Here is a 21268-nt window from a genome sequence, read left to right as displayed (position 1 = left end):
TAAAAATAAAATAAAATGGTGCTCTAAGGTTAACAGGATGCAACTGACTCACGAAGCATGGCTGGACTCCACTGTGCTGTACTCGGGAGAGTCTCAAAAGTGGATTAGGAGAGCAACACATAAAACAGCATGAAAAAACTAAATTCTTCCCTGGAAAACTTCCTCTCCAATTATTCACAAAAGAGAATAAAAATTACAGAGCTTTCAAACAATCTGTACCATTCTCAATTTTATAGTTTGCTGCAATTGCTTTTAATTAACTTGCGTAATTTAAATGGCCTAAATTCTAGAACCGGTTCCCTTTAAAAAATGCCTTAGTGCAAAGTTTGATTAGCTCCAGAGGAAAGACTGCAGATGACTTTAAATGGCATGAAGGTGGATTTATTGGCAAGAGTGTCAGATTTGCAGTTAGCAAGGAATTGGCAGATAGCAGAAAATTACTGGACAGGACTCAAACTCCAAGGACTCGGAGTGAAAAAGGATTTATTTGAATAGCGAAGTATAGCAGTGTATTTCCTTCAGTTAAAATTAATAAAAGCTTTTTAACTAAACACACAAATAAATTGAACTTCCAGTGGAAAGCAACTGCATTGCTTCAAAGGTATGTCCACAGGGATATTTATTGCTTTCCTCTCTCACTGTGTCATTTATTGCTTCTAGCAATAGGGAGGTATATTGATCTCCTTGATCGGGTGTATGTTCAAAAGTCAGATTAAACATGAAGCTGCACAAAATTACTTAGCACACAGGAAATAAAATGCTTTATTTTTGCTCTAAATCAACTGTAGAAGAAAGCAGTACATTCACTGCATGTGAAAGGCACAAAGCCTGAAGTCCCAGAAACAGCAGAGCAGTCAAAGCAGCGCAAGCTGCTTCGTGCAGGTAGACAAGAGGCTCAGCCATGGTCTACAACAGAAAAAGACAGGGTTTTGTGCAAAAAGTTCTCACTACTGAAGGACGACCAGCAGAAAACATAACTTTACTTGGTTTGTGGGCATTGCTTTTTGTCCCAAGTTTTGTGCTTTCTTTACAAATGTCACAAAATTGCTTACGACAGTGCCAGTATCAGCCACCCTACCGAAGCCTTGTTTACATTTGCGACTCAGTCACTGGTGATGGACCAGTGGGAACAGCAATGCAAACGGTTTCCAAAAAGCCAAGCATTGCTCTGCTCCCGCGCTGGTGCTAAGCCCTGCCTGGGGTGGGAGGCTGGCCCAGCTCACCTCTGGGGTCCTCTGCAACCCACGTTTTTGTGAAATATTCTGCAAAACAGCCTTCACAGATACTCAAGCCCAGGCCTCTGGCTAGGAGCAAGGATGCCAGACACAATGCTGACTTCACGGAGTCAGACATCTATAAATTGCATTCAGCCAGAACCGCTCACAGAGGATGCTGAAAGGGTAGGGTGGCTAGGAAAAATACAAATAGAGAAAGAAAAAAAGCAAAAAGAGAAAGGAAAAGAGGGGAAAAGAAAAAACTCAGTCAGCGACTTTGAATTGCTGCTTTACACCATCAGATCTGCATGAGACACTTCTGAGGAACTTCTCTGGCTCTATTTTATAACTCTGAATTGGTAATGGGACATCCCCGTCTGTTCCAATAGCTCATAAAGACCCTAAATCACATTTAGCAGCTTCTTATAGCAACCATCCACCTTTTTTCCCTTACTACTTATCATTGTCGTATCTGCTCTGAAGTGAGTGAGCCATTTTCTTATTTTGCTAAGTACTTACACAGGATTTGTTTTCACTTTTATGGACTAAAGCTGAAAGATGCTTTCCTCAGAAACCTGAAAGACCACATTTCAAGTCTGCTGGTCCCAGCAGCCAGCATGTGGCTCACCTGACTACAAGTGCATAACTGAGACACCAAAAGAGGACGTTCACAGAGTCAGCCACGGCATTTGGAAGAGCTTGCATCCAAGGGAGCCAAGGATGCTCCAGACTGAGGTACCTCAGATGGGAGCAGACTCTGGAACCAGGTAACCACAGTGGGTAGAAGGGAAAAGTTTAGACTAAGGCTACAGACAATTCTACACATATGGGCCATAAAAGGTTAGTCATACTGAAGCTTGACCTAATCTTCAATACATTGTGCCAACCTCCAGCATCACTACTTCCTTCACATATTTCAAGTTTCCTCCACTAAATTATGCTGTAAGTCTCCTAGAAAGTGTTTGAGTATCTACATGCTTCGGACCATGATCTAAGCTGGCACAACAGTAGAAATATTTAACAAAATCCAAGTCAAAGAGAAAGTATGTTCATTTTAAAATTCTTACTTCCCTTGGCCACTATAAATAACCCTGGATAAGAACAAACTGTTTGTACCTGCCTACATACCTCATACAATCATAGAATGGGTTGGGTTGGAAGAGACCTAAAAGATCATCTGTTTCCAACCCCCCTGCCATAGGCAAGGACACCTCCTGCTAGATCTAGCATCTACAAATTTCACCTACAGTGGTGCAATTGTGCAGAGAAATTCACATATGGGACAGTTTTCTTACATATCTCTCTCCAAAAGAATTTTCTTTTCACTGATTTCATCTGTTATTCTCAATTAAACTGGAAATTTCTGCAAAATAACTTGAGAATAATGTTTCTGGATTTGTCAACAGCAGAAATAGTAATTCATTCCATCATTTCTAACGCTTACATGGAAAAGTCAATAAAATGTGAAAAAAAATGGAAGGGAGAAAGCTTCCTTTATACTCGACAACACCAAGCCCTATCATATTTTAGAACACTCCTGGTACCACTACATCAATAAAACTGTTAAACAAAGCACAAGCACAGAAGTATGCTATTGTCATTTTTTAGGATTTCTTGAAGGTTTGTCAATAAAGTAATAGAAATTCACTCAAGTCTGAAAACCAAGTTATTTTTACACTCAAATTTGCAGTTTCTGTTGTGGAGCTGCAGAACGGCAGCCACATAAAGTTGTACATGGAAGCCCAAATCTTGCACGTTGCCCAACATTGTGCATGTATCTGTAAGGGCAGCAGGACTATTTTGATTCCATGGACGTGCCTGCCTGTATGGAGAAAGGAAGAAAACATATTTTTTTCTTGAAACTTGCCTGCAGGCTCAGGTTGTTTTCAGTATTCCTAACCAAGAATAATTACGGCAATTCAATAAAAAGTGGAGAAAATCCTACAAAGTGACAGATCAGCTATAAAAGCGCACACTGGAATGAGGACAACCTTTTAAAGCCATCAGAATTTTCTTCATGAGACTTTTTCTGTGTCATACTCAGCACACACAGATTTTCCTTTTTCAGAGCTACAAGGAATCTGACAAGCAAACCTACTACAGTTAATAGCATTTTAATCTTTATGCATAATAATCACAAACCTACATTGTACAGGTTTGATAATAATAACTGACAGCTGAATTTGAAGTACACATTTCTTTCCAAAATAGATGCACATGTAGGTGGATGTGTTGTAGAAATATAATATACTACATGACTGAGCCTAGATAAGCTGGTGATTCTCAAACGTCAGCATCAGCTGCACAAAGTTAGCGTTGAAATCTGCTCTCCTAAATACCTGTTCATCCTTCTTATGACACCTTCTCTAAAGAGCTCAGTGAAGAGTAGATAAAATAAGTATCTAATGAGGTATGACAGAAACTCTGATGGAGCTAAACAGCAGAGAACTAAATTCTAATAAATAAAGTAAAACTTTTACTGCCAGCAACTATGTCAAGTTTGCCATAGGAAACTGCAGCTCTGCAGCTGGAGCAGGGCAACGCTCTGCGAGCCAGAGAAGCGATGGAAATCCTCCAGCTTTGAGTATTTATGGTGTGATGATGAAGGAACGACTTTCCATGTGAGGAACAGCTTTAAAGTTGAACAGTGAAGCTGAAACGGAGATTTAATGAAAAATCAGAAGGAAACAAAACTACAGCTACAAAAACAATAACACTCATTTTAACAACCGAAAAAGATAATTTAAGTGCAAAACCAGATGTTAACCTGTCCAGCTTCAAGGTAAACAGCAAACTGTACTCATAACAACCCTTCTGCTGAACAGCAAACACGCACCATTTAATGTTGCTGTAAACAAGGCTCACTTCATACCTCCAATGTTATCAAAATGAATACAAATGCAAAACAAACATTTTAAACAAAGGACACATCTGTATTTAATGCAAAGCTATTTTCAAAAACCCCAATCTTTCATAATCTACCATAATCATAATAGCCTGAAACATAAGAATGCTTTCTGGCTCTGAAAAAAGGCTTCTAATTTTAAACATTTATGAGGACACTGAGAAGTGCCTTAGAACCATACCTTAAAACATGTTTTCAGGCTTAAATTGCTGAAAGCTGAGACCTCTTTACCCATTTGGCCTGGACTACAGAAAGGGAGAGAAACACAAAATATGATGAAAAGACATGAAAATTTCCATTAAAAAAATGCAATCCACTCCCTTGTCCCAAACCTCCTTCCTCTCACGATCACTGCAACTCCCCCTCCTGTTACACAAAATGAAAGGGAGTGACTCTTCTTGCCCAAAAGCCACCACCAAACAACTCATCTGCATCACTGGCTGTGATGCAATACCATTTTTAACAAATGCTTTTTGGAAAATATTTTTAAAGGACAACTGTGCCATCACTGGTGCTGCTCCTGAACAGGAGGGACCCCATCACAGAGCTGCATTCATTTCAGCTCATTTTAAACTATACCAAGGAATGGGTGACATTACAAGAAGGGTGATTTAATGTTCATTCTGAATAATGAACATGATCAAACCTTTGTAATGTTTTTTTTTCCCTCCAACTCTTAAAATGTGTGCTTTACGCTGGCAATGAACTTCCCTTTGATATATTATAACTATGTGAAGGAGGGATTGTTCTCACATTTCTGTTTCAGAGAAAACACCAAGCTGTTTGATTTTGAAAGTTAAAGGATTAAGATGGGGGGAGGGGGGAACCAAAACACTTGTAAATGCAAAAACACTCTACTAAGTTAAATATAGTCTCTGTTTGATATGAAACACTGACTTTTTAGCTATTCCTTTCCAAATATGCCATGCATTCTCCTCCATCTACCCAGTAAAAATAAATATGAATATATTGTATGCATTTAAAGATGGGTGTGCCATATGCAAGAGTACGAACAAGAAGCAATTTTAAAGTAGTTCAGCATACAAAAGTAACATATGAAAGCAAAGAAACAGCCACAATTATGTATTTATAGCAACAGATAGTAGGAAGTAAGTTTTCAAAACCCACAGGGATTCTTCTACCTTACCAGGCACCTACACAGTTCTATGAGCATTTTCCTTCTGTCATTTACTTTTCTTGGCTTCAGTCTTACAGTTCAACTACAGGGCAAAGCACCATACAAGAAATTACATTCAAAACTATTAGCTCATCAAAACTGCCTTTACTGTTTACAAACAAAACAAATACACAAAATACTGTAACATCTTCTGGAATCCCTCTCAGAAAACTCAACGTTTTTAGATATCTTCTCATGTTCTCATCACCACATTTTTTGCAAAACAGTGAGAAGCCACCCAAGACATTTCAGGAATGACTCCTTTATCATTGCAATCCCTCAATTACAGTCTGATCACCAGAAGAAATGGTAGAGAACTACTGTAGAGACCGTCTTGGTGTATTTTTCAGTTTGCCCTCTGATGTGCTCCGACTTCTGCTGAACAGTGATATAGCGACTTCTTATGCTGCTCCATTATTGCTCTCAAAGTAATTCAGAGGTATATAAGGCTTTAAGTAACAGCAGTTTAAACACCAATCCCAAACTAGATTCAGTGATTCAATGACCTTTTCATCAAAACCAGGCTCCAGAACTCCATCTCCTTACAGCCTGAACTGACGTGCCCCCTCGGAGATGTGCTGAAATGATGTCCCTCTGAGCAGGGACACAGCATGCACCATTCCTGCATTGCAGCTCTGCACCCTGGTAAGGCAGCTGTTCCTGGCTCCTGATGCTGGAAGGTCAAGGTGCTGCATGCAATTCCTCTAGTACAGTAAACCTGACAACACAAGTGAAAAAACCTTATTACCTGCACCACAGACTTAGAGGTGAAGGAACCATTAAAGCCACAGACTGGGTGACCTGCAGAGGTACAAAAGTTATATACCAAGAGTGTTAGAGGCAGAGTGCTAATAGTGTTGGCAGCAGTAGCGCTGCTGTCACAGGAGGTGCAAGGGACATGCTAAAAGTTCACTGTGAAACATGCAGTCTATTGCAGAATGTCAAACTTTCCAGGAGTAACCAACTCAGATTACTATTTTTAAAACAAACTGTTGGTTTTTTTTCCATAAAGCAATCAAGCTTTAAAGGTTCCATCTTCATGGGTGGCAACTAACTTGTTTACAACCCAAAGACCCAGAGGCAAAAAAATACATGTAGATTTTTCACGTTAAAAATCCAAAGACCCTTGCTTTTGCCAGGACAGAATATAACACCTGCCAATAACAAACCTGCAAGCAATGAACGTGGTTGAAGAAACTGAAATCAAGAAAACAAGAATTAAAAGCTCTTAAATTAAAGATGACAAAGCTCCTGAACGCTTGCTGCATGTATGCACATTCAAATGATTCAGAGAACTGCATGGAAATGTTTATTTACCATAAAATCTGGAAGCACAGTTGGAACTGAAATTACATTTTCAATCTGTTTTGTTTTTTCATTCAAGATTGAGATTAGTTCATGGAAATTGATTTATTTCTGTGTGTATAGTATACTTTAAATTGAGAATCTTTTTCCTTTTTTGTTAACCATTAGTACTCAGTATTTGCTGCTGCTAAGTTCCTTAAGCATGAATTTTAAATACAGTGATTTATAATTGCCTTCCATATACCCATTTGGAATGATTCTGGATAAATACATTTTCTAATTAACAAAATAAAGGTTAGTTTAACTTTAAAAATAGCCAACAAAGAAATCTCTGAAGTGATACATCTCTTGAGTTAGTTTAGTAACACAGAAAAAAACCATAAACAATTTGGTAAGGTACTCGATGTTTTTCATAGCATTGTAGAATAGAGCTTCAATATTCACCATTATTAGAAAGTTCAATAATACCTTGCTTTGATAACAAACTAAAAATTGTCCATAAAGTGGAAGGGTCTTCACAGTTATGATGACTCTGCCAATGACTACAAAGATCCTCTTTTCTTCCAAATAACTGTTTGCATAAGATGCAGTTATAGCCCACCTTAGACCAAATTTCTGGGTTTTTGCTTGGCGCACCAAAACCTACATTCTGCATCTCCTTGGCTGCCTCTCCGCTTCCTGACTGGGTCAGTTCACTTTTAGGTAACGTATCAATGTTATTTTGATGGTGAAAGTATATCTGTCTTTTCAGTTTTGGAAAAGTGTAAAACTCCTCCTCCTGGGCACTGCCTTTGGCTGAATGCCTTCTCTCACCGCGCTGTTTCCAGAAGTGGGTTGCATGTTTGACCAGCTCCCCCTTTGCTCCTCTGCTTCCTTGCAAGCACCCTTCCTTCACTCTTCCCTGGATCTCTTCGCCATGAGAGCACAGCAAGTGAAACTTCATTTCACCAAAAGACTGTGCAATAAACTGGCATCGACCACATTTGATCTGTAATTTCACTTCTCCTGGGTTATGGAATAGGTCCTCAAAATTGCACTTATTTCCCCTGTTAAAAAAAGGAAGTAAGAACTATTTCAGTATTATCCATGCACAGAACAGACAGATCCATTTCTGTCCTTATAAATTCCAAGGAGAAATGACAGTCATGAAACATTTTTAATTAAAAGCAGGCACTGTTGCTACAGTATCTAATTTATTTGGAATAGAAAAAAAAAAATAAAAGAATAGTAAGAGTGATTAGGAAACAACTAAAACCAAATGTTATTCAACACTGCTGAGTTTAAGAATTGCCTCCAAAATTAGCCTTGGTAGAAATAATCTTTTAACAATACTAACCTTTTAATAAAAGGTTAATAATTTTTTAAGTTCCTGATTTAGTGAGATCAATCCAAACACTTGTAGCTAGAAAAGTGAACATGAACATTACGCGTAGTGTATGACTAAGAGAAACTAATGTGTTTACACTGAGTGATCTAAGGCAAGACCATGTCCCACCTCCCACTCCAAGATGGAAACAATGAAACTTCAAAGTTTTTTTTTTTCCTAAAAGTTTGTACTATAGTTTTAAAAAGTTTAAATACCTAGTTTACAATTGGATAGCCCTCTCACTGACTGAGGACAGCTCTGCAGGATAAAGGAAACAGATACACACGGAGCTCGCAAGTCCTTGGCTCAAGTTAAGCCAACCAAAAGAAGACCTCCCCAAAAGCTTTCTCACAGTGTCTACGAAAAGGACCGTGTAATACTGGGTCTTCATACACACCAGACGCATCACCCAACTAAACAGATAAATGATTCATTGTACAAAGGACAGTAAGGCTGAAAGAAAAGCACTGGTGTTCCTTGAAGATTTCTAACTGATGCCCCAGAGAGTGGAGCTATGCAAAGCAAAAGTTGTAAAATTGAACTGTAGTGTTGTAGTGAAGCATCACATTAAAGCCCTGAGCTTATTAAAGCATGCTTCAATGAAAGTAAATGCACAGTGGAACAAACAGAAAAGCCAACAATTATACTGTATCAAGAAATTTCACCTCAAAAATCATAATGCAAAGATAAAAGAATGTTCTATCCATCTTAGTATGGTAAATGTTAACTTTTCTACTTGGCTAAGCGATTGCAAGAGCAGCAGTAATCAACACACAAGACAGACTAGCTCACAGCACTCCAGAGAAGTAAATGGGATAATGATATTTAATAGGGTAAACGAACTAAAAGCTAATACTGAAATATGCATTGCTTTGCACTTACTGCAGTTAGTTCATTGATCTTCTGGGGAAATCCCAAAATGGGTAGAACACAGAAGAGTGCAGATTAACAGAAAAAGCGTTAGCTGTGAGAAATCAACCACTCTGCGGTCAGTACGCTGGGTATTACTAGAACATATGCAAAATTACTTTGGATACTTAAGTGTCACTAATCACTTGTATTAGTGATCTAGTCTAATGGACTGACTAGATTCCTTAACAAAATATTTAAAACATTAGGAATATCACTTCAGGGGAAGAAAAAATGAGGAAAAAGCAACAATATTCATAACGGCAATGCTCATGTACTTCAACTGACAACCTGAAATCCCATCTTCATTATAATTTAATTCATGAAAACACTCACCTCTCCGTTGCTTGTTCTGCTTCTTTTATATTCGTGTCTCTATTCTTTAAAGCATCCTGCAGCTGCTGCTCGCTAGAGGAGGGCTCTGTGCTGATAACAACCCTGTGCACTTCTCTTAGGTGACTGAAATACACTTTCGCATGGCCAAAAACTTTAGCACAGAATTCACAACACACAAGTTTTTTGGGTTTGCCTTCATTGTGATGAAGTTTCATATGCGTGCTCAGGCTTCCAGAGTGAATATAGGCTTTCCGGCAAATTCGACAGCTGTAAGGCCGTTTGTTTGTGTGTGTGTTCATATGGTCCTGAAGATGGTGTTTAAACTGGAAGACGTGGTTACAAACATGACATTTATGTGATGGCTTAGGTGCAGTTGAACACGCATTTCTACTTAAATCACTTGATTTAGCTGATGTAGCATCACTATGCTTGTAACTTAAATATTTGTTGGAGAGTGAACTATTTAAAAAAATATCTTGCTCTAAACGGTCAGGAGACGGTGTCTCTACTACCGCTGCAGAAGTCAGTGGTGCAAAAGCCTGCACAACTATCACTGGTTTTGGTCTAATGCTACGGTATTTTTTCACTGCCTCGGCTTTTTTGTCTTCAGGTGGCTGAAGATCAACTTTTGCCCTCTCTTTTCCTTCTCTAAGCTTATTAATGATGCATTTCCTTCGCTTGGTCTGAAAAGCCAATAAATCATCTGGGGCTCTTCTTTTCCTGCCTCTTCTTTTAGAAGCTGCACCATTCAATTTTTTAAGACTGTCAACATCCACTTTATTGGATGGAGAGAAGGTATTTTCTCGAATGGTCTGTCTGGGGACTTGTGTAAATGACACGGCTAATCGCTTATCAGAGGCTTTAGTAGGAACGTGAAAGGTTTTTGCCAAAGCTGGTGTCCTTTCACATTTAGATCTTAGTGAAGGACAAGATTCATCTGTAACATTAGTATTCTGCTTAGATTTAGAGAACACTGGATTTTTCATCCTTGAGTAAGGCAAAATAGGAAGTTTTCCTTTTGGAGCCGATGGAGTCATCTGTATTGTACTGCCAAAAACTGCTGGTGACAGGACAGCAATAGAATTTGCAGAATTTGTGGGTTTTCCTTTTAGTTTCTCAGACATTACAGATGACTCTCTTGTGGTTTCAGATGCTGTCTTCACAGAGCGTAGACTTAGTTTCATGGGATTAATTGTATTTGCCGTCTTGGATAAAGAGTCTTTAACTACAGATGGTCCAGAAGCATTACCCTTAGCAATTACAGATTTGTTCACTGAAGGAGATCCAAATTCCACACAATTGCTTTTATTTACTAATGTGGCAACTGCAATTTTAGCTGAGTCATGGTCTGTTAGCATCACTAGCTCAGTTGAATCTGAACTAGAATGAGTTTCAGGACAGTCTCCAGTTAAGGTAGTTACGGGAAAAGTCTGTGATGAGATCGATGCTTTGGTAGGAATCTTGTTATGTGCACCCAAAACAGAGGTTTGTGCCGGTTTTTTGTCATTCAGCAATTTGTTTCTTACAGATTGGTATCTGGGGATAGGCAGCTTTAGGTTTTCAGACAGGGCCACATTTGACTGCTGGACTTGCTGGGTCAGGGCAGGGGCAATGTACGGCAAGGCCAACAGAGAAAAAGTCCCCTCGTGACCAGCCACCTGCATGACAGCGTAGTTTTGAGTTGGTACCACCAGCGGTTTAGAACCTGCAGCTGAAATGGGTGGATTTTGCTCAGTCAAAGAAGACTGAAGACAAGAAATCACTCCAGATGTTAACATTTTTGGTACCATTTTTGGTGCAATGGTCCTAAACTGACTTCTCTTCTGAAAACTTCGTATTATATCTGAAGGGGATTTGTGTTTATCTGTAATAATAAGAAAGATGTAATAAAATATATAGCATCTCTTTTTTAAAACATTACTGTATTGAACTTTAAACTGCTTACAAAGGATACTACTACACATAAACTTATGAAAAATACTTAGGTATTTAAATGACGACTAAAATTAACTTTAGACTTGCAAAAGTTTCATGGACAAAACAACAATTCTCCCTGAAGCAATGTGCCCTCTTAATCTCATCTTAAATGGATGTTTCATTCTAGGTTAGAAACTACATGGCATTTTAGAACAGATACACTTATAAACCTCTTCTGCCTTGGAAAAGCTGCACTGGCATGCTGGCAATATTAATCTGGAAGAACTAATGGGGACAGGATTTAAACTCTACGATGCAGAACATTTCTGAGCACCTGCTCTGATCACACCTCTCAACCAGAGTCATGCTCTTTCAGAGTTTCTGTAACATGTAGAATTTCTGGATTTTATCAGATACAGACCAAAGCTTACCTGATAAAGTCTTTAAAAATATTACTGCTACAGAACATGCAAATACAGTGTAATAAAATGAAAAAGGACTTGAGAGAAGATGTACCATTGTTAAATACCCAGACACATCGCTTATGTGCCTTTAATGCACAATAGAACTACTGTAGTAAGTTACTCAAATATTCTCTTGAAAGATGCTATTAATCAAGATTACATCACAGTTCCTTCCTGTTTCTACTTGTGTTGCTAAATAACACAAACATTTTAGTAAAGAAGAATGTGAAGATAATTAAGTAAAACAAATAAAAGAAAAAAGATAAAAAGTGTAAGAAATAACCTGCACTGAGCAGCAATGTACTGACGTTTCAGAGACTCTGTAAAAAAGGATTTGATAACTGTTAATTGTACCACTACCATTTCATGTAACAGCCTCACTACCCACTCCCAAATTCAACTATTGACACTTCCAGTTCTCAAAAACTGGGATACGTTTCCTGAAAAAAAAAATAAATTCCCAACTACTGAAAATTAAACTATGGACTCCAAGCTGAAAGGCAATTTGGGAAGGTAGCAATGTAAGAAAAAGTCATTCTATTCAAATGTGATCCCTCTCTTGAAATATGTGAAATAAATGCTGGAACCTTGAAATATTGCAGTAAGGTAACTTTCATAGGGTACTTTCCATTCCCTACCATTTTAAAGCCTTGTTATTACAAATGCATTTATACATGGTTATAGACTTAAAGAGGTAACTGTGAATTACTACCAACACTGGAAACTCCAGTAAGTTTGTCTTAATCCTGGATGTTGTGTTCCAGCGTTAGCACTTTGCAACATGCACTTCGGTTACAGAACTACCATATTTCACAACCAGGGCTCCTGGACAGATACAGGTGCACGCTCACAGTATGCACATGTGCAGTAAATCCACTGCCTTCAGGACGTGCTAGATTCACTGAGCAATCACATATACACGGTACAGTTCCTACACAGTAGGTCTGATGCTTCTCAAAGCTCTTCAACCTACAGCAGGTTCATAACCTTTGATCCTTTTACTGCCATCTGCACCATCAAACCCCATGTCTATAATGCACCTTCTTGTTCACTCAATTAAGTGATACTCCTGGGACTACCATAACTTTCTTCTGCTCAATGTCTGTAGAGAAGTCCAGAATTTCTAGATATTCTGTGCAGACTGGACTACAGTACATATGGAAATTCTGCACATATATAAAGAGATCCCTATACACAAGGATGGGTCCAGGCCGACGGAGTGTGTGCAATCTGGAAAAAGCAAAAACGTGGCATTTTCCAAAAGCAAGGAACATGTCCTGTTTCTCACTAAGAACTTCCATTTTTGCCAATCTACAATCACTATATAGAAACCTTTATGTTTTCAACTGCTAAGATAGCTAATAATACTCTGATTATTTTTTGTTTCCAGCAGGGTATCTTCTCGTTGCTGCTTTTGAGGAAACACTTTTAACAGCTTCTGAGATGTACAATAAAATGATGTAAAGTATTGTAAACATCAACCAAGCTAGCCCTGTACTTTAACGCTTGTTACAGGTCAAACTGTACAGCTTAACTACAGTAGACGACAGAACAAGTGTATTTTCATTTTAGGGGACTGAGTCTACTCTTATTTTTCCACATTATGCTTGCCATATACTGACATTGAAGACTTTTTCCAAATCAGCAGTTATTCAGCTTGCCACAATATTCAACACAAAGTAGTTTCCATTCTCTCTCACCTTTGACTTGTACCTTTCCTTTTTTATTTCAGAATCTCATCCATTGATTTGCATAAACTTTTTAGGAAAGCCAGGACTTCAGCAGACTGCTCCCTGTGCTACTTTACACTCCAGGTTACAAGGCACCCCCTCTCCTGCCAATGGTAGCAAATGATGTGAGATGGAAGTTTTGCTGTGGACATACCACCTCTACAAAAGTGCAGAAATGGCAGCCAAAGCACCACAAAAGAATGGTTAATTTGAGGTTAGGAGGAGGTAAAAAGTATAAATAATGCATTACACTAGCTTTAAAAACAAGCACGTGCTTCTCAAATACATTGATTTGCCTACTGCAAAATCAGGCAGTAAAATCGCTTTTCTTTAAAGAAAGTCCCTCCACGCACTTTCTCAGCATTCCACAAGAAAGTATCATTCTAAAAGTAAAGACCTTCATGAATATCAACCACAAAATGTTCTTTAAAACAAGGTCCATTTAGATCAATAATCTTCTTATGCAGCTAATACAATACTAAGCATTGACATAACCGTTTGAGAAGGGAAAATGCTCTTTTTCTAACTAGTGTAATTTTATCATAAATATGTCTTCCAGGCAAACTACGCTTGGTATCAGTCTTCAGTGCAATTTTTTTTTTTCTTTCCCAAGTTTACATTAGACAGTTTAGTGCAGAAATATTCAGAGCAGTGCCTTTGGTAAGCAAAGAATAACTCAACTCTGTATTTTCCTCTCGTCCAACACAGCTGCTGTAGTTAAGCAGCTTAGCCAATGTCTAAATATAGAGATGGGCTAGATGCAGACTACCTCTCTGATGAACCTTCACACTCGGTTAAGATTTTGCTTCTGGACTAGGAAAGGTAATTGGAAGAACTGGTGGAAGATGATTTGGATCAGGAAAAAGCAATCAGCCAAGTCACAGACCGGAGGCCCTACTGACCCCACCCAGAGTATGCAAGTACCATCAATGACCAAAACTATTTTTTCCATTTATACTTGGTGAAAAGTTTCAACGATTTCCTTTGCACACAATGATCACTGCGGTAATTCACGTCTTCACCACCCTGACACTGAAAGACTTGAATATGGTTTGACTATGTGGCTACAAGAAGGCCACTTGGAAACTTAATATGCATTTTTCAGGGACATTCCACTTCTATTCCACACCTTCTTTCAAATTATTTCTGTCTCTGATTCAAAGGACTCTTTTTGACTTGTCAGTTGTGACCTGAGGAAAAGCCTTCAAGCCTATGCAATGGCATTTTTGAGGATGGCCCTTGGTTTTAGACAACATTCTTTCTACAAGTCAGTCTGCAGGTCCTTCGCTGGAAGGCAAAAATTATACTTTCTCTAAGAATAAAAGGAAATTAATGAAAACATGAGATTTAATATCTGAATGATATGAAGCTCATTTTTAACTGCTATGTTCTCAGTCTTTCAAACTGGCAGGGAGTTGGGACAACTGGTAGACACTTTTTAATAATTAAGCACAAGGTTAAATCAAATGCAATTCAATCCATTTACTTTAAAAGTCCCTGTTAAAAGATTAATGGTTACTAAGCTAGTACCTGCAAGTATCAAATCACTGAGAAACTTTCAGCATGTCATGAGCTTTCACCCCTTCTAAATAACCTTTAAATTGTATAGGACAGGACAGTGATACAGCATTAAAAAAACCCAATGATGTATCAAAGTGTCTGATACAGCCATGCTGGGAAGAGTCCTCTGGAGGAATGAAAGTATTCCACGGGGCTGCTGTTCATTCATAGCTCTACTTCCCTCCTCAGTCAATCAGGTCTGGTCCACTCCAGCCTGTTTTGCCTTCTTTTTGTACCTCCTTCAGTTTGTTCTCTATGTAAAGCATGTAACATTGGTGAACTCAGACACTGCAGAAAGCATCACAAGAAATCTAGTTTTCTCCACTGTGAGGGTATGTATTTAATTTGTGTATGACTGGACAAGTGACAGAAAATAACACAAAAAAAGATCATCTTGTTTTGAAGGGAAAGACAGATTACAGATGAAAAAGATTAATGAACTATTTTATTAAATGCGTGTTTACATTGCTGAGTCTTTTGCTGACTTTGAAAGGGAGAATATCTGCTCTATGGGAAAGAAAAAACCGCACAGCTTTCTAATAGACAATGCTAGATTTATTTCTGTCAATGACAGATAATCATTCATTTTGCCAAATCTCCATACACACTAAATACCTGTGGATACTGTCTTTCCAGCACAAGTTTCTTGTTTTTGCTGACCCAGCATACTTTGTTGGACACAATGTTTCTCTGCAGGATTAGCATGCAAAAGACCACCTGCAAAAGTGCTTCAGTCAGTTATAAATAGATTTCAGGACAAAAAAAAAAACCAAACCCCAAACACACCCCAAAACCAACAAAAATCAGAAAAAGACAATATAAAATGACAACAGGAAACATTAATATCCAGTTAATGCATTAAGAAAGCTACTGCTTCTTACCCTGACATTTTTCTCTCCTCAAAAATGTTTTAAAATACTGTATATTACATGTCAAATGCAAGGTGATAGCTTAATAACTGAGTAAAGCTGGTTAATGTGGTAAACAGATGGGATGCTTTAGCTTCAGTGTCATGGCAGACAGTCAACAGCACCAAAACAAAAAGCTCAGAAAAATTAAAGTTCAGAGGCTTTTAAATATGGGGGCTAAAATCTATGCTGATCTACACTTTCTGTAATCACACATAAATCAATGGAACTACAGATAGTCTAGAAAACAGAATTTGCCCTTCTATGTTCAAAATTAGTTTTGCCACAACCTATACGAAGTAATGCTGGTAATAAAGCCTATAAGTAAGGAATGTCCAACTCTATACATTGTAACAATTAACTTGCAGTTACTTCTATCTTTGCCATATAATAACTATTTGGGTGGAATGTTCTGTTCTGGGTGTTTGCCTTGGATAATTTTCTAACAATTTCAACAGAAAATGCCAGCCATCCCCAGGTATGTCTGCATTTAAAAATAAAAATTAAAGAAGGAAGAATCTAGTAACACATCTGGGCATTAAACGAAGACCCTGATATTTGACACAGTGATGTCTCTTTTGACTGTGAAGCACTGCCCAAATTTGGCAAAGTTGGAATCTCTTGGCATGTGTTCAACAGCTAATTTTTACAATTACTACATTCTATTCAACATGCTCCTACTTCAGGCTGGATTGGATATTCCCTAAAACTATAGCTTTAGGGCCGAACACCCAAGTTGGAACAGGGAAATGGCCTCTCCTTATCTTGTAACTGCTGAGCTAACACTGGCGAAGAGAAACTAGGGGATGCGCAGGGCAGGCAGGAAAAGGACAAGAGAAGTAGAAACTGGAAAGCATTCAGGCCAAAGAGTCAGGGTGGGATATGGGAATTAAACACAGACTGAAGATAGGTAACAAACATTACTATTACATGTGATTCTTCAAAAAGGAGAGGCATTTAAGCCACAGGGATAATCTTGTATCTTGCATTTCTTACCTTTTTAAAAGTATTTGATTTTTAGAGTAATAGAATTGTGTCTATATACGATTCCTCCTGTGCAATTTAAAATAGCTTAGAAAATAAACAATATAATGAAGTACTCTACCACAAGATTGGAAAATCACAGTACATCATTCATGGAAACACTGAGATACAGAGTGTACAAATACACTTAGAAAATGTGTTCTGGTATACCACAGGAGGAACAAGACCAAAGTAGTTTGTTAAAATTCTAAAAGGGAATATTAGACCTCTTTAAAGTTATATATAATTAATTCTTATTTGAGCATCAATATGATTTGCTAGCTATGCACTAAACATTTTATCATTTAGAAAGGTTGTCTTTGCTTTAAAGTCTGTGCAAGTTTATTATCTTAAGGGATTAGAATTATAGTGCATTTCAAGAAATTCTGTGACCAGTGGGATACTTCCTAGATTCCTTAAATAGTCTCCAAAAGACTCTTCTTAGCAGAAGAAAGCATTACAACAACAAACTTACACAGTAAAAATATTATTTTGACGTTAACTGGAGTCCATTAAAGCAGACGTTCAACCTTAAAATTTCTAGTGACATTTTTCAGTGTGGGAATAAGCTAAAACTATTTTTGGTATAAACAGTCACTTTGGAGAGGTAACTCGTACAGTAATCCAAGATCATGAGTACACAGTTCATATTTAGGGAAGTTCCTCACTCTCCTGTCTAATTCAGTTTGTTGGTTTTTTTTTACCCAAACAGTCTTATTGCACATCCAACCACATATCAATATATGTCAAAGTTTATACAGATCTACTTTTCAGAAAATTACTATCTAATGTAACTTGTGAAAAAAAAAAGAAAAAAAAAGAAAAAAGGAAGACAAAAATATTAATAATCTCTACTGTTAGGTAACTCCACTTTCTCAATATCCAGAATGGCTTTCCTCTGTTGTTTAAAAGTATACATAGGAGTTACTTCATGATCATCTGGACTTCTGTAAGGCCTCTGACACAGTCCCCCACAACATCCTTCTCTCTAAACTGGAAAGATATGGATTTAACTGGTAGACCACTTGGTGGATAAGGAATTGGCTGGATGGTCACATCCAGTGAGTAATGGTCAACAGTTCAATGTCCAGATGGAGTTCTGTGGCAAGTGGTGGTCCTCAGGGTCCAATATGGGACCAGTGCTGTTTAATACCTTCATCAGTGACATGGACAGTGGGATGGAGTGCACCGTCAGCAAGTCTGCACCAAGCTGAGCAGTGTTGTTGACACACCTGAGGGATGCCATCCACGGGGACCTGGACAAGCTGGAAAAGTGGGCCCATGTGAACTGCATAAGGTTCAATAAGGCCTAGTGCAAGGTCCTGTACCCGGGTCAGGGTTAACCCCCAGTATCAATCCAGGCTGGGGGATGAAGGAACTGGGAGCAGCCCTGCAGAGAAGGACCTGGGGGTACTGGTGGATGAAAAGCTCAATATAAGCCAGCAGTGTGAACCTGCAGCCCAGAAAACCAACTGTATCATGAGGTGCATCAAATGAGGTGTGGCCAGCAGGTCGAGGGAGGCGATTCTGCCCCTCTACTTTGCTCTGGTGAGAGCCCATCTGGAGTACTGCATTCAGCTCTGGAGCCCTCAGCACAGGAAAGATGTGGACCTGCTGGAGTGCGTGCAGAGGGCCACAAAAATGATGAGAGGGATGGAGCACCTCTACTGTGAGGAAGGGCTGGGAGTGTTGGGGTTGTTCAGCCTGCAGAAGAGAAGGCTCTGGGAGACCTTACTGTGGCCTTTCATTACCTAAAGGAGACTTATAAGAAAGCCTGTCTGGGGACGGAGTTTTTAACAGGGCCTGTAGTGACAGGACAAGGTATAATGTCTTTATACTAAAAGAAGGTAGATTCAGACTAGATATAAGAAATTAAAGAATTATGATAAGGGTGGTGAAACACTGGCACAAGTTACCCAGAGAGATGGTAGATGCCCCATCCCTGAAAACATTCAAGGTCAGGCTGGACAGGGCTCTGAGCAATCTGATCTTGTTGAAGATGTCCCTGCACATCCATCATTTTGGATTTCTCATAGATTTAGATTTCACATATCTCTATCGTCCCAACACAAGTAACTTTTAAAATATGTATGAAATCTCATTTCTATAGGTGGTCAACAGCTTTGAGGTAACCTGAGTTGTAATATCAACTATATTAGCCACGTGGGTAAATCAATATTCTAAAGTATCATCTCATATAAAATGTGGGCAATGCAAAGCTTAACACAACTCCCTATAAAAAAAAAAGCCGTTTCTGTGCTACTGTATAAAGGAAGAAAATCTTGGAAGTCTTTCCTAAAAGTCAGAACATACATATGTAAGAGATTTTGAAACACGCTTCAGCAACGAATTTAAGAGACAGTTAGTAGCAGATCCACATGTTTTCTTAACACATCTCCTGCAGCATTTGTGAACTTTAAAAGCTTGGTTGTTTTTTTTTTTTGAAGGCACAGTCTTTCAAGTTATAAGCTACTCATTTCACATTAAGGTCAACATAATTAACAGGTTTTAAGCAGATCAAAATATTTTCATATCAAGAAATGAAAACTGACATAAAGAGAGCTAGACATAAAGCATCTGTAATTATTAATAATTTTTTCCACCTTTACAGTTGAAGAAGTGACACACAGATTTTTCTCACTACAGCAATAAGAGAACTTCGAATAATGTTTATACAGATATCTCTGGGCTCGGGATGGTGCCTGGCCTCTGCAACCACACAAATCACTATTAAAGATGAAAACACTGGTTCTTTTCTGTTTAAGCATGGAACTTCTGTCTGAGAGATACTTAAATACATCATGAAAGACAGCTTCCTGCAGCTTCTACATGCCTCTACTAGTTTCAGCAACCAACCTTTTGGTCAAACTTTTAAGTGGGCATTATCTACAAACCATGCTGCTCCAGTAGGACTCAGCTGAGTAGAATGAAAATTGTTTTGGTATCACTGCAAATCCAGTGGTTGGCTTTTGTTGGTTTTGCCAAGTCATTCTGTTCCACAGAGGATACCATCCCCAGAGATCTGCGAAGCAAGGCTTCAGTGACGCAGCCACTTGGGGGAACTAATTGTTCAGAAAACAGCTGAAGGGAGCTGATGTAAGCACTGGTCAAACTCATAATTCATAAACCTTCAATAGCATTGCAAATATAAACAAGGTACTTTAGAAGGTGGGGATAAACAGAAGATTCAAAATAAAACGCTGTAATTGGGTTTTTTTAAAATTATTTTCTGGGAGAACTGCCAGTTGAAATTTCTTTTAGTGATCTTCAAGAAAGATATGGACCTAAACAGTAATTCATTCACTGTAAAGTCAATGTCAACGTAAAGTCCTTTTAAAAGGGACTATCAAGATCACATCAACCTGGACAAAATCTTGATATGCCTAATGTAAGTTGTAATTAATAGACATTTTTTCCTTAAGTGCAGGAAGCAATAATGATCAAGTCTGCTACAAAAACGAAGGCAGAATTCTTCAGAAACTATGCAGCACAAAAAGGTCAAGTAGAATCATTTTATGCATAAATTATGAAATGTTTTCTGACCAGACTCTTGCTCCTCTTTCAAATAAGCTGAGAACAGAATCTACCTTTGTCTTAGTGAGAGTTCAACCCTCCTCCCTTCCTTCCATGGGACAGAAAACAAGTACATTTGATTGTAGTTAGGAAATTATGCCTCTTACTCTCAAAATTTTTTTTTGCAAATACCGACGTGCAAATAGAGAGCACAACAGAAGAGCAAAATTGTTATTCCTTTTAAAGAGTATCACTTTTTTGGTGAAAATCAGAGTACTTCTCTCTGGAGAAAGCTTGTATGAAGGAGAAAACAAAATTAATCTACCACTTTGGCTCAACAGAGAAAATATATTTTACTTGAGGTCTTAAAAGCATCTGTATGGTGACTTCTGTAGTACAAACCTTGGAAAATGCTCCCTCGTTACAGATGAAAAGAGGATCACAGGACTGTCAGTCTTGGCCTGGTCTATTTTGAGTCTTCTAGTATCAGCTATACACAGGGTTTACTATTCCCCAAAGAAAGGGTCTGAACACAAAACATACTTTTAAACTTAGATGATAGCTGGACAGTATTTTCTGAGGGATTTTGTAGATAGTTCATTTCTTTTGAAATTACCTAAGTGATCTAATTTTTGAATGGCAAATCTCTATCCAAGATTTTTGCTTGCTCTAGCTGTCCCCTCTCTCTTCATGATCCAAATTTCTTCAGACAAAGACTCTACAGCTCTAGCTGAGATATGCAAAATATTGCCACATGTAGTCAATTTCACTAAGGATTAAAACAAAAATAAAGACTAGTGGATCTCCATAGTATGTCAAATAGATATGCATATTTTTTCAAAGACAGACACAGGTGTGTACAGCATAGAAAAACTAAAACATCTTCAGAAAGACTATGGTTCTGGCTTAGGAAGACATTAGTTTTCAGAACATGTCAAATT

At 38.2% G+C, this 21268-nt stretch overlaps 1 protein-coding gene across 1 annotated transcript in view; it reads right to left on the bottom strand.

The window, feature by feature from the left end:
- Positions 1-7034: 7034 nt before the first annotated feature.
- Positions 7035-21268, bottom strand: part of ZNF438 (zinc finger protein 438) — an 18116-nt gene continuing 3882 nt past the window's right edge. Inside the window, exons 2-4 of the mRNA XM_010183753.1 lie at positions 15499-15600; positions 9213-11076; positions 7035-7647 (exon numbers count right to left, since the gene is read on the bottom strand). Coding sequence (XP_010182055.1) covers positions 7035-7647; positions 9213-11076; positions 15499-15600 — 2579 coding nt within the window. The remainder of the gene's footprint in view (positions 7648-9212; positions 11077-15498; positions 15601-21268) is intronic.

This window comes from Mesitornis unicolor, unplaced genomic scaffold (genome assembly GCF_000695765.1).
Source record: "Mesitornis unicolor isolate BGI_N332 unplaced genomic scaffold, ASM69576v1 scaffold22854, whole genome shotgun sequence".
Taxonomy (NCBI): domain Eukaryota; kingdom Metazoa; phylum Chordata; class Aves; order Mesitornithiformes; family Mesitornithidae; genus Mesitornis; species Mesitornis unicolor.
This window is presented reverse-complemented; position numbering and strand designations above follow the sequence as displayed.